At 41.9% G+C, this 21,664-nt stretch overlaps 1 gene segment (V, D, J or C); it reads right to left on the bottom strand.

Moving 5' to 3' along the window:
* Window positions 1-3,143, bottom strand: part of LOC139364041 (immunoglobulin heavy variable 4-4-like) — a 91,972-nt gene extending 88,829 nt beyond the window's left edge. Inside the window, 2 exon segments of the V gene segment in view lie at window positions 2,633-2,956; window positions 3,040-3,143. Of these exon segments, the coding sequence occupies window positions 2,633-2,956; window positions 3,040-3,106 (391 nt within the window).
* Between the last annotated feature and the right edge of the window lie 18,521 nt (window positions 3,144-21,664).

The raw sequence follows: 21,664 nt of genomic DNA, 5'->3' as shown, positions 1-21,664 counted from the left end.
CACAGTGAAAATGAAATTATGCATTGAGGAGTTATGCAAAGAGAAGACAAAAGTGGTAGTGAAGGAAGCAGGTGAGAGAGAGACAGAGAGACAGAGAGACAGAGAAAGAGAGACAGAGCAAGAGAGGCAGAATGTTTTTAAAAGAAGTAATAGCATAGCAACTTTCTAAATCTGGAGAAGCAAATATTCGTCCACATCCATGAAGCTCTATACATTTTAAATAAGGTAAACCAAATGGGAAAAATCAGAAATAGCTTGAAACCACATTGATAAAGGAAAGGTTTTTGAAAACAGAAAGTAAAAGAGCAGATTTAGCAGATTTCTCAGCAGAAGATTTTCAGTTCCGAATGGAGAGGAATTATATTTGATAATGTACGGTTTATTGATAGAGATTATTTCTGAGAAATGTATTTCTAGTCAATGTCATCATTGTACAAGCATCATAGGGAGAACTTACACAAACCTACAAGGAATATCCTACTACACATAGACTATGTGGAATAGCACAATGTTTCCAGACAACTAACCTGTACAGCGTGTTACTGCACCGAACACTGCAGGGAACTGAAACGCCGTGGTAAGTATCTCTCTATCTAAACACATCTAAATATGGAACATCCTTAATGAAAATATGATATTACAATGTTATGTGGCCACAAACATATATGTGGTCTATTGTTGACTGAAACATTTTTAAGTGGCCCATGACTGTATTCAAATTGCTCGGGGAAAAAAACTGAAAAACAAACACAACTCTGTCAACCAAGAAACTTTACCATGTAAATCTTTTTGTAAAATAAAGGATAGGTAAGACCTTTCCCAGAGAAGCAAAAACTAAAGGAGTTCTTCAACACTGGGCCTGCCTTAAACACCACAGGGTCTCAATAGGTCTGCAGAATAATGACATTGCTGCAACAGCTCCATTCTGGCCTCTGCCATGTGACAGTTTTGTGTGAATTTTCTTTCTGCTCTCTCAGGACTTTTTTCTCTCTCATCTTCGAACTCCATTCTCCTTTTAATTCTCAGTTTGTTGAAAAGATTCATATTTAGCTAAGAACATTAAAAACTTCGGAAAAAAATTTCATCTTAAACTCAACAAATTTAATTACCTGCTTTCACGGATGCCCATCTGTTCTGTTCTTGTTTTCCTATGGGATATGGCCCTTGTTTCTACTTCAGTCCGGTCCTTAATTTCATATGCATGATGCATCGAAACATCACTTACTCAGGACCATCTTGGAGGAAGGGACCCTACCATCTGCCTCATCGGCCTTCAGGTGTACAGTGGCCATTCCTTCACCAGTTGTATGTGCTTTAGGGCTTTCCATTTAAAAGTGTATTTCTCTATTCCCCAAATAAAGTTCCTGGACGTTAAAAAGTGATGTGCATTGGGGGCATTGACAGCCTATTTTCATTAAAAGTCTCTTCTTCCGTTGGTAATTGAGGAAGACTGGGAAGAAGGGAACAAAACTCAGACCTCATGTACCTCCTCATTTAGCAATAGATTCAGTGCAAATTTAGAAAGTTGAAGACATAGAGTAATGCTGGTGTGGTTTTCTGTAGCATACTAAGGAGAGAGCAGAATATGGTCAGTGGTCAGTCTCCATCCAGCTGGTACCATTGTCCATTAGTTAGGTCATAAGAAAAGATAAAAGACAACTTTTGTGACAAAGCCCCAAGGGCTTCATTAAAACACTTTGCCCAGAAATTGGTCAACAGGGACATGACAAGTTTTTATATCACAGCTACTATTTTTTGCCTACTTTATGTAGAAATCTGAGAGATGTGACCAGCTTCAGGGGGCTGATTCTTCATCCAGGGGACAACGCTAAGAGAGTTATGAGTTATGTGGTATTAGTTTGTCTGGGTCTTCCTAAGAAGACAACACGGAGTGGGTGGCTTAAACAACAAATATTGATTTTCTTACAATTCTGAAGTCTGACTATTGAAGATCAAGGTGCTGGCAGGGTTGGTTCTTGGTGCAGCTTCTTCCTGGCATGCACTGGGGCACCTTCTAATACACTGCGTCTCCACATGGCCTCTTCTCTGCGTGCACGTGAAAAGTGAGAGGTCTCTGGTGTCATTTCCTCTTCTTATAAAGACAGCATGTCTATTGCATTAGGTTCTCACACTTCTGACCACGTTTAACCTTAATTGTATCATTTAAATTCCAATATAGATCCATTGTATTTAAAGTTTCAGCATATGAATTTCAAAGAGGGCACAATTCGATTGATGACACAAACCAAGAGATGGTGAGAAGCATTAGAATATATATATTTTTAATCACTAGGGAATAATGGGCCATGCAGGAACTTGTAGGAAAGTTCCTAGTAATCGGTGAAACCTCAATTGAAAGAGGAAAATGTGCCTTCCTCCTTTCTTTTCTGGCAGAAGAATGTGAGGAAGCAGAACCACAGATATCAAAGAAAGAGGAGCCCTGGGGACAGCTGAGGTGCTGGTGAGGAGGGAGAGCACTGAGCAGATGAGGAAGCCCCGCCCTCCCTGCACCTGCTCCTGACCCGGCCTCCTGCTCTGTGGGCCCCGCGCGCCCCCTGCTGGTCCTGAGCGGCACCTGCGCCCGCCCCCTCCGCCTCCCTGCAGGGAGGTTTGTGTCTGGGCTCACACTCACCTCCCCTCACTGTGTCTCTCGCACAGTAATACACGGCCGTGTCCGCGGCGGTCACAGAGCTCAGCTTCAGGAAGAACTGGTTCTTGGACGTGTCTTTTGAAATGGTGACTCGACTCTTGAGGGAGGGGTTGTAGTTGGTGCTCGCACTATTACCATAGATATTCCCAATCCACTCCAGCCCTTTCCCTGGGGGCTGGCGGATCCAGCTCCACCAGTTACTACTGCTGATAGAGCCACCATAGACAGCGCAGGTGAGGGACAGGGTCTCCGAAGGCTTCACCAGTCCTTCGCCCCACTGCTGCAGCTGCACCTGGGACAGGACCCCTGTGAACAGAGAGACCCACAGTGAGCCCTGGGATCAGAGACAACCTCCCGTGTCTTCATATCGGCATCACTGAGACACTCACATCTGGGAGCTGCCACCAGGAGGAGGAAGAACCACAGGTGCTTCATGTTCTTGCACAGGATGTCCATGACTCTCAGAGAGCATTTCGCATGTGAGCTGGACCCTGAATTTAAGGAAATGTGTGGTAGTTTCCTGTGTGTGCCTAAGTGAGGATTTGCATGTGGGTGGTGCCTTTGTATGGAGAGGTGAAAAGGGACGAGGGAGGTCCAGGCTTTGGGGCTCACCCTGAGAGGAGGATGCTGGCTGTGCACTCTGAGAACTCAGGTCTCTTCCTGGGGCCTCCCCTCACCAAGCCCAGAGTCCTCTTCTTCCAGGTAGAGAGAAGTGCTCAAGGAGCTGGTCTGGGGAGATGAGTGTGATCATGGATCTAGGACAGATTTTGGAATAGGTTCAATGCTGTTCTACCCGTGAAGATTTATATGAAACCAACCAAATATCCATGTTATCTAAATTGTCAAATCTCTATTCAAAATATTAGAGCAGCAGATAAATATATTCATCACAGTGAATTTATATAAACCTACATCCATGCAATGTTTATTGTAATTCAGAATATCCATCATGGTAAGAGGGAATATGTGTGTCCCAGAGAGTACGTCATAAAAAAAAAAAATCTGAGACCTTCCCTTTTGTGAACGTTTGAAGTTTGGGGATTTTGTCTGCAATCTCAGGGGAACGTAGTGGGATGTATCTCCAACCGTCTCAATGTGTGATGCTGAGAATGTGGCCTGACCTTTATACACTTCTGTGTGAATAGATGCAGTTTGGGGATCACAGTGACAATTTCAGTCAAAAACTATACTAGGTCAACACAGGAGCATAGTCTCATCATCAAGATTAGTGCAATTGCCTTTCTGGGAACAAGAGAGGACATCTGTGAGCCCTCCCCTCTGAGAGCACAAGGAACTCTGGTTCTTCCCTGACAGGTCACACTTCTGAAACATGGCTGGACAATGACACTCAAGCCCAGAATCCTCACCCACATATTTATCATTTCAGGTGCACCTGTGTCTGAAAGACTTTCTCCTTCATTGAATTGCATGAACATACCTTAGAGTTTGCGGTATTACATCTTGGGCATTCGACATTAGTTTGGTGAATTATATAATAAATAATCTATCTCCATGGATGTGGGTGACAGGAGAGTCATCAGAAGTTGGATGTGTTTCAACATCAGGACAAACCTGGGCTGTCTTGTTAGGACTGAACGAGTGAGCTGACCTGTGGGACAACAGAGGGAAAGACACAGAGCCAACATCCAGAGCCAGGTGAACTCTTTACCTACCAGGTGGTCTCTGGACATTTTGTTTAAACACATCCAGAAAGACCTTCCTCACCTTCAGGAGAATTATGAACATTGAGGGAAATTAAGATAAATTTTTATTTACAGAGAATAATTCATAGGCTTGTAGACATCTATGTGGGTGTGTACAGGAATGCTAGGATATGCTCATACACAGAACAGAAGAAATAATTCTATTTCATGGAAAGGAAACCAAAGAGCTTCTGAATTGGTAGGTATTCTTTGCCACAAATGTGTCAGGTCACTAGATCATGTTATGATGCTGGAGGTAACACTTCCCAACATTGTCCTGGAGACAAAATGCAAAAGAGTAAAGATTCAAGCGAGATTCCTTTGAAAAATACAAGTAATGAACAGACCAAAAAGCATGAACCGTTATGTAAAGAGTGCTAATGAAATGAAACAACAAATTCCATGTTGAGGTGACGGGGAAGTTCCATCTGAGAGCTCATTTTCACCTTTATGGCTACCGAGTGCCCTCTGCAGCCCAGCTCCCACCCTGAAGGGAGGTTTCTGTCTGAGCTCTGTGAGTGAGCTGGAGTCATTGTGAGCCACTCAGAAAAGTAGTTGATTCTACTTCTTCAAACGGGAATTTAAACAATCAACTCCTCACCTGAGCCAGTCTATTTTTGTAACTGTGCGTGACCCTTGGGAATGCAGTCACCATTTCTTTCATAATGAGAGTTGACTGTGCCATGAAGGTAACAGGAAGATGTGTAAATTTAAAGTCTGGGTACATAAACCGCTGGATTATCAAATCCTGGAGCCAATCACCTTCTGTCATCTTGCTTAATTAGTTGTGAATTTGTTTCTGGTTGTTGAGTTCAAGTTCCCATAACTCACTTTCTGATAAAATAGTCACATACGATAATCTTGAGATATGAAAATGAAAAACAATCACTAATTTCAAAATGAACCCAACTTCCAGGAGAGATGAAAATTCCTTTGTGGTGAAGAGTGTGAAGGGTGGAGACATGGTTGAATACTGAGGTTGTGTTCACAGTTGTATTATTTTAATTAGGGAACTTCTGTACATCTCTTATATTTATTAGAAACTGCCATTGAGAACCTTGATGTAACGTAATTAATTGATGGGTCACACAAAAGCAATGAAGCTGAAAGTTATTGAGCAGGCATTGCTATTACAACTTTAGCTTTCCTTTAGAACACATTCCTCTACCTGATATGAAATTAGCCCAGGTGTACTGCTGAGCGTTTTACAGTTAACCAAAGACCAGGAAATAGGCACTCGTGTATGTGGAGCAGGGCATGGCTTTGGGATGCTTTGCAAACAAAGTGGCTTCTCACGTCTTCTGGAAAACCCATCAAAATGGGCAAGTTAGGGTTCTCTTAGGCGCACCCATCTATCCCACATTCATGGCTAATATAACAGTGGAAGTTGATGCAAAATGAGATCATATGGAAGATAAAGAAACTGCTGCACCACTGACTCAGCCCAGCACAGCTACCTCTTCCCTCAGGGCTTCTGACTCTCTCAGGATGTGGGTGTCCACACTGTGTCTCTCGTACAGTAATGCACGGCCGTGTCCTCAGCCTTTAGGCTGCTGATCTGCAGATGCACTGTGCTGACAGAGGTGTCCATGGAGAAGATAAACTGTCCTGTTTAGCCCTGGGCATACATTGGGTTCCCAGTGTTGATGTTCATCCATCCCATCCACTCAAGCCCTTCTCCAGGGACCTGTCTCACCCAATTCATACCATAGGTGGTAAAGCTGTAACCAGAAGCCTTGCAGAAAACCTTCACTGAGGCCACAGGCTGCTTCACCTCAGGCCCAAACTGCACCAGCTGCACCTGGGAGTGGGCACCGGTGGAGAGGACACAGGATTGCTTGAAGTCTCACTTGACTGGCCTGGTTTCTCTGTCAGCCCTGGGACTGGGGAGCCCCTTAACTTTTGCTGCTGATGCCAAGAAGAGGATCCTGTGGGTCCTGTCCACGGTAGGGTGTGGTCACGAGGAGGGGTGTGGTTGTTGGGTGATGCTCTCAGGGCACAGAGTTATCTGTATTAGCCTCAGTGATTGGCATATTCTTGAAGGATGCTATTTAATAGCCCAATTCCTGACCCAGTGTGAGAAAAAGCAAATACATGACACATGGACGACACAGTTGTAGAAGCTGCGGGTTCAAACCGTAATCCTGTTAGAGGCCACGTGTCCCCTAAACATCCCTGAACTCTGTGTTGACAGAGCTTCCCCCACTGGAGAACAAGCTCCCCCATGACAGGCACCTCACTTTGAATCCACATTTGAATGAATCAGGGGCAACTTGAACCATTTCTAGACCTTAATATGTGAATGCGTTATTTTGGGAATGAGTGTGTTTGTCCAAAAATTGCACTGATTTAAAAGAAAGGAGCTCTTCCTGACCTCCAGCTGCTTACTATTAAGATAACTAGCACAGTTTGAAATCACCATTGTGAAAGTGGTTCTCATTACAACATCCAGTTCGATAAATGCTCACAATCGAATGGAATATTTATACAAACATCAGAAGTCCTTGTGAAATACTTATATTAGATATTTTTAAAGGAAGTCCGGGGCCCTGAGAAGAACCCCTCTCCAGCCTGCTGTGCACCTGCTCTGGGGCGGGAGCCTGTGCTGGGTTTATCCTGAGTGCCCCCTGCTACCCAGCCCCTACCCAGCAGGAGCGTTTCTGTCTGAGCTTACAGAGTCTATTCCTACCAGTGTCTCTAGCCCGGTATAAAGCGGCTGTGCCCTGGCTCAGAATTGTCCTTTAGTGACACAACATGCTTCTCACACCATCATTTGAAATACTGAATTGGCCTTAGGAAACCCAGAGAACTGTACAGGGAGACCCGAAGAAAAGATCTCATGCATCAGTGGGGAGCCCTTTCCTGGAGCTCCAGAGGCACTGAATCGTTTGACATATGGTGAACCCAAAAACTCTTCAGGGATTTGGCGGGGGATTCTTATTTTCTTTAGGGTCCTGCAGTTGATTATTGCACCAGAGAATACCAGCAGGTGCAGTTGCACGTGGACAGAAGCCCAATTCAACTCTAGTATTCAAATAACACACACACACACACACGCACACATACACACACACACACTGTGGCTAATTTTAACATTAACCGGCCCACTTTTTTCCTTTCTTTTCTGGTATCCATGTCAAGGAAAGCACTCCCTACACTGGCACTAAGGCTGAGTATATGTCTACTTTCTGCAAACAGAAGTAAAGAAAACAGAATACAAGTGGACAGCTGGGAAGTGCATACCCATTGAATTCACCTGGTCTCACTTTGGAACCCTGCAGGCGTGCCATGAAAAGTAAATGTGAGGCTAATGAGGGTGAAATTATTTCCTTGGTGCTGAAGTTGCTATTGTCAGAGCCCTCAAATTGCTCTATTTTCCTGAACATTATTTATCCTATTTTCCTCCTCAGATAGTTTGTGCATTGCCACACTCGCATATTTAATCCATATTGACTAAACTGGTGAGACATAATGTGTGGAACACGGAAGCATTACATGTTCTTACAGATGAATCTTAATACTCTGGTGATCTTTCTCTGGACTGTGCACGATACAGGAAGACTCCAGGTGTGAAGCTCATTTTTGCTCTTTTCTCGATGGAACATCACAGGAAAATTTTTGTAAATGTGCCTCTTTTGGCTAATTGTAGCCATTTTCGTGATAAAGGAAGCCTGGAGGTATGGGCTTGTAATGGGGATGGATTACCTTTCCCCACATACATAAGGATGTAAAAACGGGTTGTCTGCCTGAAGAAGGTCTCGGTGTTTTATCAGAGATTTGGTCTCCTGGTAATACAGCCATGCAGGCATCTAGGTGGATTCTCACCCTGAGAACCTGGAGGTTCCTGGAGGAAAGGGCCATAAGAGTGTGTGTGGGGGAGTGAGGCCCCCAGGATCTCTCACCCTCATGCTAGTCCAGACATGCTCTTTATGTTTATTTAGTTCAGATTTTCATATAACAAATCACACAGCCAGGCTCATTTAAATTACCCATATTCAGGCCGTATGGGACCAGCAGCTGAGTATAATAATTACATTGAACTCAGACAAATCTGGTCCTAATCCAATGTTTACCGTAGCTCAGAACACCTATAATGACTCACTTAACTTGCAGATTGTTTCTTCCCTGAAATAACGGTAAGGGTTGCTGTGGAGCCTCTGTGGGGTTGGATTTTTTTGAATCAGCCTGTCACGCAGGGTATTCTGAGTGATGTAGACCTTTACACTTCAATGGCAGTTATTCCTAGTGACATGGAAATGGCTGGCAGCCCTCAATTCAGTTAATTCCTTTGGTTCACCTGAGTGTCTACAAGTATCTGATGAACCTCAGGGCTCTTCTTCATGGATGACTCTGAAGATTGTCAATCAACTCAGTGCTACAGACAGGCACCTAATGGAGGATTCTCAGTCCCCTGCCACTGTGAGCATTTAGGTAAATTCCATGTGTGTGTTATTGTGAATAGTGCTGCAGTGAACCTACATGTTTATATTCCTTTAGGTGTCTGTCCGGCTGTGGGATTGTTGGGTCAAATGAAACTTCGGTTTTAGGTTATTGGAGGGATCACCACACTGCTTTCCACCATGGTTGAACTAATTTATATTCCCACCAAAAGTGTATAAATGTTCCCTTTTTCTTGCAACCTTAGCAGCATCTGTTACTACTTTTTTTTCAGATTAGCCATTTTGACTGATGTGAGATGGTACCTCACTGTAGCTTTAATATGTATTTCTCCAATGATAGTGATATTCAGCATGTTTTCCTATGCTATTTGGCCACATGTAGGTCTTTTTGTAAGTGTCTTTTCATGTCCTTTGACCACTTTTTCTTTCTTGTATGTTTGTTTAATTCCATGTATATTATAAATGTTAGACCTTTGTCAGACGTATAGGTGGCAAATACTTTACTTCCCATTCTAGAGGTTGCCTGTTTACTCTGTTGATAGTATATCTTGCTATGCAGAAGCTCTTTAGTTTACTTGGTCTCGTTTGTCAATTTTTGATTTTGTTAAAATTGCTTCTATCAATTTCAGAATAAAGTATTTGCCAGTTCTTATGTACTAAATTGTATTGCCTAGGGTATTATCCAGAGTTTCCATAGTCTTAGGTTTTGCATTTAGATCTTTAATTCACATATTATTATTTTTTCAATTGATGGTGAAAAAGCATTTGATGAAACTACGCATCCTCTCAGGAAAAAAAAAAAAATTGAAAATGGGTATAGAAAGAACACATCACGACATAACAAAAAGTTGTGTTCCAGAGACTTTCAGGTAGTATTATAATGAATGAGAAATAACTGAAAGTCTTTTCTCTAAGATCTGGAACGTGACAAATTTCCCACTTTAACCACTGGTAAACCGTAAATCCTTCTGCTGCCCCCATAGCGGCTCTTACCTGCACGCGCCACCTACTGGCCTGGTGTTCAAACTGCATGACCTAATACAAACTCGCTACCACTAGTGTACAGCAGTTGAAAATGAGATTAGCTTCTCAATACTTCTGTGATTCCAGCCCCGCAAAAGACCACGGGCCTGCTCACATGCTCAGTATGTTACTACTAAAGCTGGAATTTGGAAAAGGCACAACACTAAAACTATTAGTAACAAAATAAATCACACAGAGTAGATGCCCCTCACCTGGCCATTTCCATCAAGGCTGGTGCTTTTGCTTGCTAGGCTGAGTGGTTCATGTTTGTCACCCTCTCAGGAGCTCAGCAGAGAACTCAGGTCACTGCGCATTTCATAGACCAACCCATTGCCTGAGGCAACGGAGAGCTTCTCCCTGTGCACAGATATCAAGCATGTACTCATCTGCTTCTGCCACAGTCAGCTCAAACCTGTAAGGCCACCTACTAACGTGAAGGGTAAACTTAACAACCCAATATAAAATCTGCTGAAACAAATGCATCCCAAATGAGAAACAGTTCCTGAGGCCTCCACTATCCAGGACCTGCAGGAGGCAGTGAGCCTGCTCACAGGCCCAGTACATTGTTTTACAACCATCATTTTAGAAAGCCACTAAATAATGACCATCTATAGAGAAGAAACAATTACAGTCTTTACCACTGAGTAAACCAAGAACCAAATAAAAAGACCCACCCAATATGCATGATATTCACATTCTAAAGGGAATGAAATTTTCATTAAAATCAAAATAAGTTCAAAAAGAGTAAGAGATAGTTTAGCCAATGAAAAGCAAGCAGATAAGCAATTCTGGAAGTACGAAAAAGCAGAATTATAAGACTCTGGATATCACCTTAGCTCTCCAGCAATAGAATCTAAACAACATGATATATTTGAAATCTCAGATAAGTTATTCAAAATATTTATTTTAAAGAAGCTCAATTAAATCCAAAAGAGATTGAAAACCAATACAAATAAATCAGAACCACTCAGGCCAGACATTGTGGCTCATGCCTGTAATCCTAGCACTTTGGGAGGCCGAGGAGGGGGGATCATGAGGTCAGAAGTTCTAGACCAGTCTGGCCGACATAGTGAAAAGCCATCTCTACTAAAAATACAAACCACTGGCTTGGTGTGGTGGTGTGTGCCCGTAATCCCAGCTACTCAGGAGGCTGAGGCAGAATTGCATGAATCAGCGAGGTGGAGGTTGCAGTGAGGCAAGATCACACCATTGCACTCCTGTCCAGGTGACACTGCAAGACTCTGTGTCAAAAAACAAAAAACAGAAAACAAAAATCAGAACAATTCAAGATTTACTTGAGACTTTGATTTTTAAAAAATAATCTTCAGGGAATAAAAACTTCATTGAATTATAATTAGAAAATACAGTTTAAAACTTTAACAATGGACTATACTAAACTGAAGAAAGAACATCAAACCTAACAGACAGATATTTCAAATTAACTCAGTCAGATAAAAGTGAACAACATCATGGGGAAGTATAGGATTATGTAAAACAATTGAAACAGTGGATCGTGGATATTCCTGAGGGAGAAAATTAGTAAAAGTTTTTAGAAGACCAAATTGATGAAATAATTGAGGAAAATATTCCTAGTCTTGCTAGAGATTTTCACATGCGGATAAAAGAAGTTCAGAAAACTCCATGACAAGACACTGGAAAAGAGACATAACCAAGATCTACATTATTCAGTCTATCTAAAGTAAATAGGAAGAAAAACATTCTAAAATTCACAAAAATGTGTCTAATAATTTATCTGAAATTCTATTAAGCTAACAATGCACTTATCAACATAAACTTATAAGATAGAAAAGATTGAACTCTCAGTTTCAGACTACTTAAAGAAAAAATAAAGGAAAATAATTCTATGTCAATAATTCATTTTGTATCCTGCTAAACGAAGCTTCATAAATGAAGGAGAAATAAAGTATTTCTAAGGTAAGAAAATGCTAAGGATATTTATTTACACTAGACCAGAACTATAAGAAATGCTCAAGGGAGTCCTAAATATGGAAGCCATAGGTGAATACTCAACATCATAAACAACACAAAATTATAAAATTCACTCATAAAACTATTACACAATTAAGACTACAAAGCCACTAGTTAATAATTAACATGACAACAGGATCCAAACCTCACATATCACTATTAAGTTTGGATATACATAAGTTAAATTCTTCACTTAAAATATATACATTGGTAGAAAGAATAAAAAAGAGTTTTGAAATTTATGCTGCTTACATGAAACTCACTTAATTGGTAAAAACACATAGATTCAAGATCAAGAGGGTGAAATGATATTTCATGCAAACGGAAACCAAAAGCAAGCAAGAGTAACTATGCTTATATCATATAAAACAAACTTTCAGTAAACACCAGGAATTAAAGACAAAGAAAGTCATTACATAATGATTAAATAATTGATTAAAAATACAAATTCTAAATATATATTCGCCCTACACCAGAAAACCCATATTCGTAAAACAAATACTATTAGACCTAAGGAAGAACATAGAAAACAATACAATTGTCATGGACTTCAATGCCCATCTGACAATCCTAGACAAATCATTGAGAAAGAATTTCAACAAGGAAACACTAGACTTAAATTGGACTCTAGACCAAATAAGCCCTAAAGATATTAACAGAACATTCAATTCTGATGACTGCAGAATATACATTATTCCCATTAGCAAGGAATATTTTCTAAGATGGATTATATGCTATGCCAGAAATAAAAGTCTCAACTTTTTAAAAAATGAATTATCTTCTCAGACCACAGTAATATAAAAGCTAGAAATCAAACCCTAGAGGAATACTCAAAACTACACACACACACACATGAAAATTAAACATCCTGCTACTGAATGAAATTTGGGTCAATGATAAAATTAAAAAGGATATTGTAACATGCTTTGAAATGTATAAAAATAGAGAAACAGCATACCAAAACCTTTGCAGCAAAAACCTGTGCTAAGGGGGAAGATTATAGTGTTAAATGATCTCATCAAAAAGATCCAAAGATTACAAATTAACAACCTAACATTACATATCAAAGAATTAGAAAAACCACAACAAACTAAACACACAGTAGAAGAACACAAATAACAAAGACCAGAGCAGAACTAGATAAACTTAAGAACCAAGAAATACAAAGAACCAACAAAATAAAACATTGGGCTTTTGAGATGATAAACAAAACTTACAGACCACTAGCTAGATTAGGCAAGTAAAGTAGACAGACAATTTAAATAAGCAGAATGAGAAACAAAAAAGAAAAGATTACAACTGATGCCATAGAAATATAAATGATCAACATAGACTACTATGAACATCTCCAGGCTAACAAACTAGAAAATTTAGGGTGAACAGATCAATGTCTGAAAACATGCAATCTCCCAAGATTGAAACAGGAAGAAATAAAAATCCTGAAGAGACCAACAAAAATTAGTGATATTCAAGCAGTAATTTTAAGAAGTCTCAACAAATAAGCCCTAAAACAGATGATTTTAAACGGTGAATTCTGCCCAATATACAAAAAGATCTGCTAGCAATTCTACCGAAACTTTTTCAAAAAGTTGACTAAAGGGTGTTTCTCCCTAACTCATTCCACAAAGCCACTAACAGCCTGATACCACATCCATGCCAGGACCCAAAAAGGAATATTACAGATTAATATCACTGATGACTATAGATGTAAAAATCCTCAACAAGACACAAGAAAATGGAATCCAATCACATATCAAAAAGATAAAATGCCACAATCTACTAAGTTTTGTTTCAGGGATGCAAGGATGGCTCAACATTCATGTATCAATAACTGTGATCCACCACATAAACAAAATTCAAAACAAAAAACATATAATCATGTCAATAGGTCCAAAAAAAAAAAAGCAATTGATAGCATTTAGGATTTCTTTATGATAAAAACCCTCAACAGAATTAGAATAGAGGGAAAACATACCTCAAATGAATAGAAACCATATATGACAAACTCACATACAACATTATGATGAATAGGAATATGTTGAAAGTATTCCTCCTAAGACTCAGAACATGTCAACGATGCCCACTTTCACCACTTAATCAATATAGAACTTGAAATCCTGGCCAGAGTAGTCAGGCAGGAGAAAGAAATAAAGACACCCAAATTGGAAAAGAGAAAGTCAAATTATTTTGTGTTTGCTGATAATATGATTTTATACTTAAAAAACTAATATTCTTTAGAAAGACTCCTAGAATTGATGTATTAATTCAGCAAAGTTTTAAAATGATGGAAAAAACATACAAAAGACAGTACTATATTTATACACACGTAACAAGCAGAGAACCATAGATGCGTGGAACAGGATAGACATTCCAGAAATAAAGTCACAAGCCTGCAGCCAACTGACTGTGACCAACTAGACAAAAAGCACATCCTGGGAAAAGGTCACCTTGTTCAATAAATAGTGCGAGAAAAACTGAAAGGCTATTTGCAGAAGAATAAAACTGGACCCATATCTCTCACTATGTGCAAAAGTTAAGCCAAAACCTATAAAAGACTTAACTGGGAGACCTGAGAGTCTGAAGGTTGTAGATGAAATCCTAGGAAATGTTTTTCTGGACATTGTCCTAGGCAAAGAATTCATGACTACAACCTTAAAAGTAAATAGTACTAAACCAAAATAGACAATTTAGGCTTCATACAAATAAGCAGCAAAGCATGTGCTCAGCAAAATAAAAAATCAACAAAGATAACAGAAAACCTACAGAATGACGAAAAATATTTGTAAACACTACGTCTGACAAAGAGCGAATATTTGGAATGTGCAAGAAACAAAAACAACACAAGAAAACACAACCTCATTTTAAAGTGAGCAAATAACAGACATTTATTTTTCAAAACAGGACATAAAAATCATCCACCAGCATATGAAAAAACAATCAATGGCATTAATCATCACAGAAATGCAATTTAAAGTCACAATGAGAAGCCATATTAAACCAGTCAGAGTAGCTATTATTAAAAAGTTAAAAATAAAAACTAAATTGAACAAAAAACAGATGTTGGTGAGGATACAGAGAAATAGTAGTGCATATACACTGTTGGAGAAAATGTAAGTTAGTACAAGCTATATGGAAAACAGTATGGAAACTTCTCAGAGAACTAATAATCAAACTAATATTTGATTCCGCAACTCCACTACTTGGTATTGGCTCAAAGGAAAATAAATTTTATATTAGACAGATGCCTGCATTTATTTTTATTGTTGTGTTATTCATAGTAGCACATATATGGTGCCAAACTTAGTGTCTATTTATTATGATTAGATAAGGAAAACATGTTGTATATGTATATGTGCATATATATACACACTTACCCTCGCAAATGCACTATATACAAACTCGTGATTAAACTCGTACCGCATGTTCCAAGGCTGCAGACATCCACAGACACTGCTATCAGGTGGAATATTTTATGGACTTGGACACCTCATCCCAGGAGGTAAGAGAGAGCCATAAATGAAGAAAAGTTTTCTTTTAATTTTTTTAGTTATTTCCTTTTTTAGGAACGCACAGGGTTTGACCAATTCAGGCCTGCTGAGTTAACCCACCGCTGTACACAAATCCCGATGCGATGGACTGTGGATGGCTAGGCTCAGCAGAGAGGGTAGAGATGGCCGAGTTAGGACCACAAGGAGGAGCTGAGGGACTGTAGGAGGAAAGTTGAGAGGCTCTAGAGGGACCCATGAGTGTGCCTGAGCTGTGAGTTGAACCAAAGCTGTTGTGTTTCCCAGGAGCCCAAGAAAATGGTGCTAGAGTGAAGGGTGTTGGGAAGGGGCGGTAAATAGGCAGTGGATGGGTGCGGGAGGGGAAGGGAGTTAAAGGTGTTAGGAACCAGGAAGGAGAGCAAGGGATCTGGGCATTCCTTAAAGAAGTAGGTTCAGAAATAAGCTGTCAAATGCCTCCAGCCTGGGCTTCCATCCGTATGTCAAAGATAAATTCTAGGCAAGTTTCGCATCTGACAGATACCACAGAGTGAGGAAGGAGATGGAGGTGTTGCTAGGAGAGAACACCCCGGAGAAGACAGCAGCCCATCCTTGTCCTCACATGGCCCTGCCTGTCCTTTATCATCACAGATCAGAGGTTCTCATCCTTGTCCTGTGGTGAAAAAAACATCCTGTTCTTAGAATCCTAAGACCTCCAGACACATGTGGGTGGTTAAGTCTACCATAAATCCGGCATTTCCAAACAAGTCCTCTATCTGCCTTTCATCAGTGTGTTCATGAAGCTTCAGGGTAAGTGAAACACGTCGGTCACTAAACAGTAAAAACAAAAACAAATGGCCTATTTACCCATGTTGGGATGACTCCCAGGTTTCGGAAGCAAAGAATTGGACAGAAAAGCAAAACTGTTGGTTCTCAGGACTTCTGGACACCACACATGGAAAATGAAACTCACACATACACACATGATAGTAAAATGGATCATCGCACTTATCTTATTTTTTTGAGGTTCCCTGAGCAATTAGGAAGCACTAAAGGTAGATTTATCAAAGAAAAAACATCAAGTAAAGACACTTGTTTCAGCACAGTAAGGAAGACTTTATCCAGGGTCCTCATGGTAGGTATAGGGACTGGGGCAACGGTGTTTTGCTGTGGAGAGAGAGATTCGGCTGAACTCCAAATGCAGAATGGGAACGTGAGGATTTACAACCAAGCAGCAGGGTGGGGTCCGGAACCTGGAAAATTCCTAAGCGGAAACATCAGGGGTGTGGCCAAATCTCCTTAAACCAACCTGCCAGGATTCTTGTTGATGTTGGGCCAGGGTGATTCGACGTCACCGAGGTACGGTGAAAGGCAAGGAACCTGATCAGACACCCAGGAAAATCACACATGGAGGATGGGAAATCTGGCTAAACCAATACACCGGAATTCCAGGTAAAACGGAATTTCACATGAAGATCAGAGTGAGGGGCGGATGAGAAGTTTCAGGAGCCTCCTAATTTCTGTGGAGGCAAATGAGCTACATCAGGTGGAGACCCTTCAATGGTGGCACTTTCTGCTGAACAAACTCACAACTGAGTGAAATGAGAACAATTCGGCACAAAAATGTAAATTCAACCATTTCCTGAATTTCTGGAGATTGTGAGTGGCAGAATGAGCTGAGGTGTGATAGCTCAGGGGGTGTCCTAATTCTGAAGCCACAATTAGTTCTAAGCAGTGTTCACTGACAAAAGAACAGCTCGAGGTTCCCACACGCACAAACACCTGACTCCATGAATCTGCAACCGGGAGTCTCTGCAGGCTCTGAGGTGCACAGGACAGATCCCACCTCAGAGTCAGCCTCAGGTAATTATCTGCTCTTCCTGTGGGGAGGAGAGGAACAGTGCAGAAGGAGAGTCAGCTGTACTCTACTCAGGATCTCTGTACATGGAGGAAAACAATGAAAGGGGGGATCACACATCCTCCACACGTCACAATTCCACATGAGAAAGGCAATTCTATTCCAGGACATTCTGTGGAATCAAGGAAGAAAGCAATTGGGACAAATTAGAAATCACCATTGTTTACAGACTGCATGTTTGTTTCTATGTCATCCACAGAAATGAATTAAAGGCCTGTGTTCTGTATAGAACCCACACCGTGTGGGCCCTGAGTCAGCACCTCCCTGCCTCCACCTTCGGGGAGCATAACGCACGTGACCCAGGTGCTCGGGGCTGCACTCTGTCTTCCATGCCATGGCTGGTGCTGGAGCCCCGTCCTGGGCTCCACTCTCAGGAGAAGATCGAGCTCTGCGCTGATCTGAGCAGAGCCACTGCTGGGAGTCACTGGGTCCCCGATGGGAAACTTTGACACAACTCTGACTCAGTACCCTTGCTGGACCTTCTAGAACAGCACAGAAGTTTAAGAAAGTTCCTCCCAGTCCTCCTCCCTCTCTCCTTCACTCAGGGACTGACTTCCCTCACATGCCTTCAGCTTCCCCAGCCTCCTTCCACTCCCTCTGCATTTCCTCTGAAACGCGTGGACGGGTTCCTTAGGACACTGTACACAAACTTAATCCAGTCATAGAATGTGCTTCTCTGAAGACCAACACTAACACACATATTTTAGCAAAGCTGTTTATAATACCAGCCAGATTCTACTAAATATGAACTGACCACGGCAATCAGCAGTTTTACGTGTCTCCTTGGTTAGAACACAGTCTCAATTATTAAATGAGACTCGAATCTAGGTGTTGCTCTGATGATTTCATATAGGTGTTATTCAAACCTGCCATCCAGTTTCTTGAGCTAGGAAGATAGTACTAGTTATCCTGGGTGTACCTGATTTAATTCTAGCAGAACAAAAGACAACAAAATTCCCTGATGGATGGCAGGTGCGCCTCTTTCCAAGAATTCCAGCCTGTCCTTCCTGATGGCCGGCCCTAGACACGCCTAGATAGAAGACACAATTGCTGTCAGCCCTGGACGTGTCTAGATAGAAGACACAATTGCTGTCAGCCCTAGATCTGCCTAGACAGAAGACACAATTGCTGTCACCAAGAAATCCTACACACTGGAGTGTCCACGATCAGCTCCCCCAAAGTCTCAGGTGAGGAAGGTGACACAGACAGTCTTGGTAGATCCAGATCACAGATCTAGACAGGGTTCCTGGGGAAACTGTTAGATGGAGAAATTGCTAAGACTCTGAAAGGAAACCAGCCCTTAACCTTCCTGAGCAACTTGCCCCAGAACAAACCCTGTGCTCAGTGGGTCTTGAGTGCCGTCTGCAGCCCAGGCCCCTCCTGTCTTCCTGCAGGGATGTTTTTGTCTGGGCTCTCACTGGACTTCCCCTCACCGTGTCTCTCGCACAGTAATACAAGGCGGTGTCCACAGCTCTCAGCCTGTCCATTTGCAGATACAGGGAGTTCTTGGCGTTGTCTCTGGAGATGGTGAATCGGCCCTTCACGGAGTCTGCATAGCCTGTGCTACCACTATTCCAGCTAATATCAGAGACCCACTCCAGACCCTTCCCTGGAGCTTGGCGGACCCAGCCCATGGCATAATCATCAAAGGTGAATCCAGAGGCTGCACATGAGAGTCTCAGGGACCCCCCAGGCTGTACCACGCTTCCCCCAGACTCCACCAGCTGCACTTCACACTGGACACCTGCAAACAGAGATACACCCTGGTCAGAAACTGCCACACAGATCCACTGTTTCTCTAACTCATGTTCATTCACACTCAACATCTCTATTTCTCCATGAATCACCTTTTAAAATAGCAACAAGGAAAACCCAGCTCAGTCCAAACTCCATGGTGAGTTCTCTGTGTTCAGTGCTGATCACCGAACGGCAACACCTGGGAACCCCGGGGCTGGGGCTCCTCTCCCAGGGCTGCAGGGTCAGGGCTAGGTTAGTTTTCATATAAGCAAAGGGAGGACCCTATTTGCATGTCTCCTACTATATAATGATTTCTGTAAGGGATGCATCAGAGTGGGCTGTGTCCAAGAGTGGATGTGGGTGATTATACTTCATAAGTAATTAATTCTCATTAGCCTTCATACTTTTACATGCACATGAAATATGTTCTTTGGGAGTCAATGTTTCCTTCATTTACAGATGTGAATGTAAACCCCCAAGTATAGAGGGGCCATGTGACATGTCTAAGAGCTCACATCTGGTAAGAGCCAGTCTCAGTGTCTGGCCTACGTTTCTCACAATTGGATCCAACTGTTCCCTAAATTAACTCTAGGAAAGAGCTAGAAATTCCAAGTGAGGTTTACAAAACAATCTTCTTATAATGATACTGTGATATTATTTGGCTGTATCTTGGTGTCTTTCTAAGCAATATAGAAAAACTGAGGGTTAATTCATGTGAGTATTCAGGAGATCATGACTTTTCTTGTATTATTTTTATTTCTCTCCTCATCTTCTACCACATTAGACTTTTATTTTTAATAGTTTTAATGAAGGAATACTGGCATAATCTTCACATAGTATGTTCACTACTTGACAGACATTAACCCCCTCTGCCCCATTGCCCTGCATGCACGTTATCCTGCCTGCTGCTGGCTGACTGGCCCTTGGAGTTCTGTTGAGCTGGGCTGCAATGCTGAGTTAAACACAGCATCTTTATAGATTTAACTGATTAACTTCAGAAGCACTGATAGTTTATTGATGTTGTGAAACAGGAGTAAATGACTGCAGGTGACTCTGCCTTTGGTGCATGTGAGAAAGTTTTTCTCTTGTTATGACAAATGCTTCTTCTTCAGAGACTTCATAGGAAGAGCAGGATAAAGAATCTGGAAAAGTGCCCCAGAGGAATCTGTTTCATGGAGAGGAAGCCACAGTGCTGACAGGAAACCAGACCTTAACCCCCATCTGCACCTGCCCTGAGGCTGGCTCTTGTGCTCAGTGGGTTCTGAGCGCCCCCACGTGGTTCTCCACTCACATGAGGGAGGCTCCTTTCTGGGATTATACAGATTTTCTTTCTAATTGCTTTCACAAAAATGGAGACAGAGTAAACAATGAATCCATGCATCTCAGAGAACACAAAACAGCATGATAACACCCCTCGACACACACACACATTTAGGTAAATCTTATTACAACTGCTGAAAATCAAAGACAAATAGAAATACATGCTGAAAATCAAAGACAAATAGAAATTCCTTCCAAAAGAACAGAAAAGATGATGACAGCATTCCTCTGGTTATAACCTTACAAGCAAGAGGAAAAGTGATGGTGTCTGTAAAGTGTTGGAGGAAAAGCCAACCCATTATTTTATAGCCCATGGATGTTCTCTAAAAAGTGAAAAAAGTTTTATTTCTCCTTGAAGCATGAGGGGCTCAATGAATCCATGCCCTCAGGAGACCAGTGAAAATTATTTTGGAAAATTACAGGGTTTGGAAAGGCTCTGACAGCATACAGCAAGTGAAGAAACATTTATTCAGGAAAATCTAGAAAACTCAGTAAGGCCAGTCATTATATTTTATCTAAGATGTTCCTACTTCCTTCCACATCCAAGCTCAGCATGATGTATTGTAACCTCCACTACAGAAGATGCAGCCAAGAAGGCAGGACACCTTCTACCAGCTCCCACCAGAGGAAACTCTTCCCCAGGGGCCAGGACATTGGCCCTCTGACCCTGCCCACAGCATGTGATGCTGAGGCTCAGTTCTGGACAAGAGCTACTAAAAGCCAGAGACTCACTTCTTCCATGGAGCCCCACTTATGGATGGAGGCTCTGCCCTGGGTCCAGTGCCACTGGAAACATTGGGTCCCTGATTTCTAGCTCTGTCCTTCAGCAGAGCTTCTGCTCCACCATAACCGAAGTGTTGGGAAGGTGGGAAGCTTCTGCCCAACCCTCCACTTAGAGCTCATTTCCTATGCTGAGGAAGAGAAACCCTGAACTTTGTCTCCACCTGCAGAATCGTGGTTATGCGCTCTGTCCCAGGGGAGAGGGAGTGCTGGAATTCAGTCATAAAATATCATCCTTAATTTGGTCCTAAACATCCTAACTTCAGGAACAACAGAATGTGGAAAAGTTCAAAGCCTGCCAGTGCTCTCAAAAACAGTGGCGGGTGTACTGGAAGGCCCTTGGAACGAGATGGGTGGATGTATGGGAGATGCAGACTAAACTGCATGGCTGCTGGCTTGCAGGAGAGAAACGAGGAGGGAGAGAGCGGGGGGATGTTCTCTTGTGGTTGGAACAAATGCCAGACACTGTTCAAAGGAGCCCATGTTTGTTTGTTTCAGTCTGTGAAGCACTTCAAACCACAGTGCATGATTGAACATAGTGGGATTTTCTATCTGTAAGTGGCGGAGCTCAGCATCTGGGCCTGGTCAGGAAAGAGAGCAAGTCCAGCGCAAACCACTGACACCTGAGGATGACCGTGGTGCTTACAGCTGTGTCCCTTGAT

Source organism: Macaca nemestrina, chromosome 7 (genome assembly GCF_043159975.1).
Source record: "Macaca nemestrina isolate mMacNem1 chromosome 7, mMacNem.hap1, whole genome shotgun sequence".
Taxonomy (NCBI): domain Eukaryota; kingdom Metazoa; phylum Chordata; class Mammalia; order Primates; family Cercopithecidae; genus Macaca; species Macaca nemestrina.
Note: the sequence above shows the minus strand (reverse complement) of the source record. Positions and strands in the feature narration are given on the sequence as shown.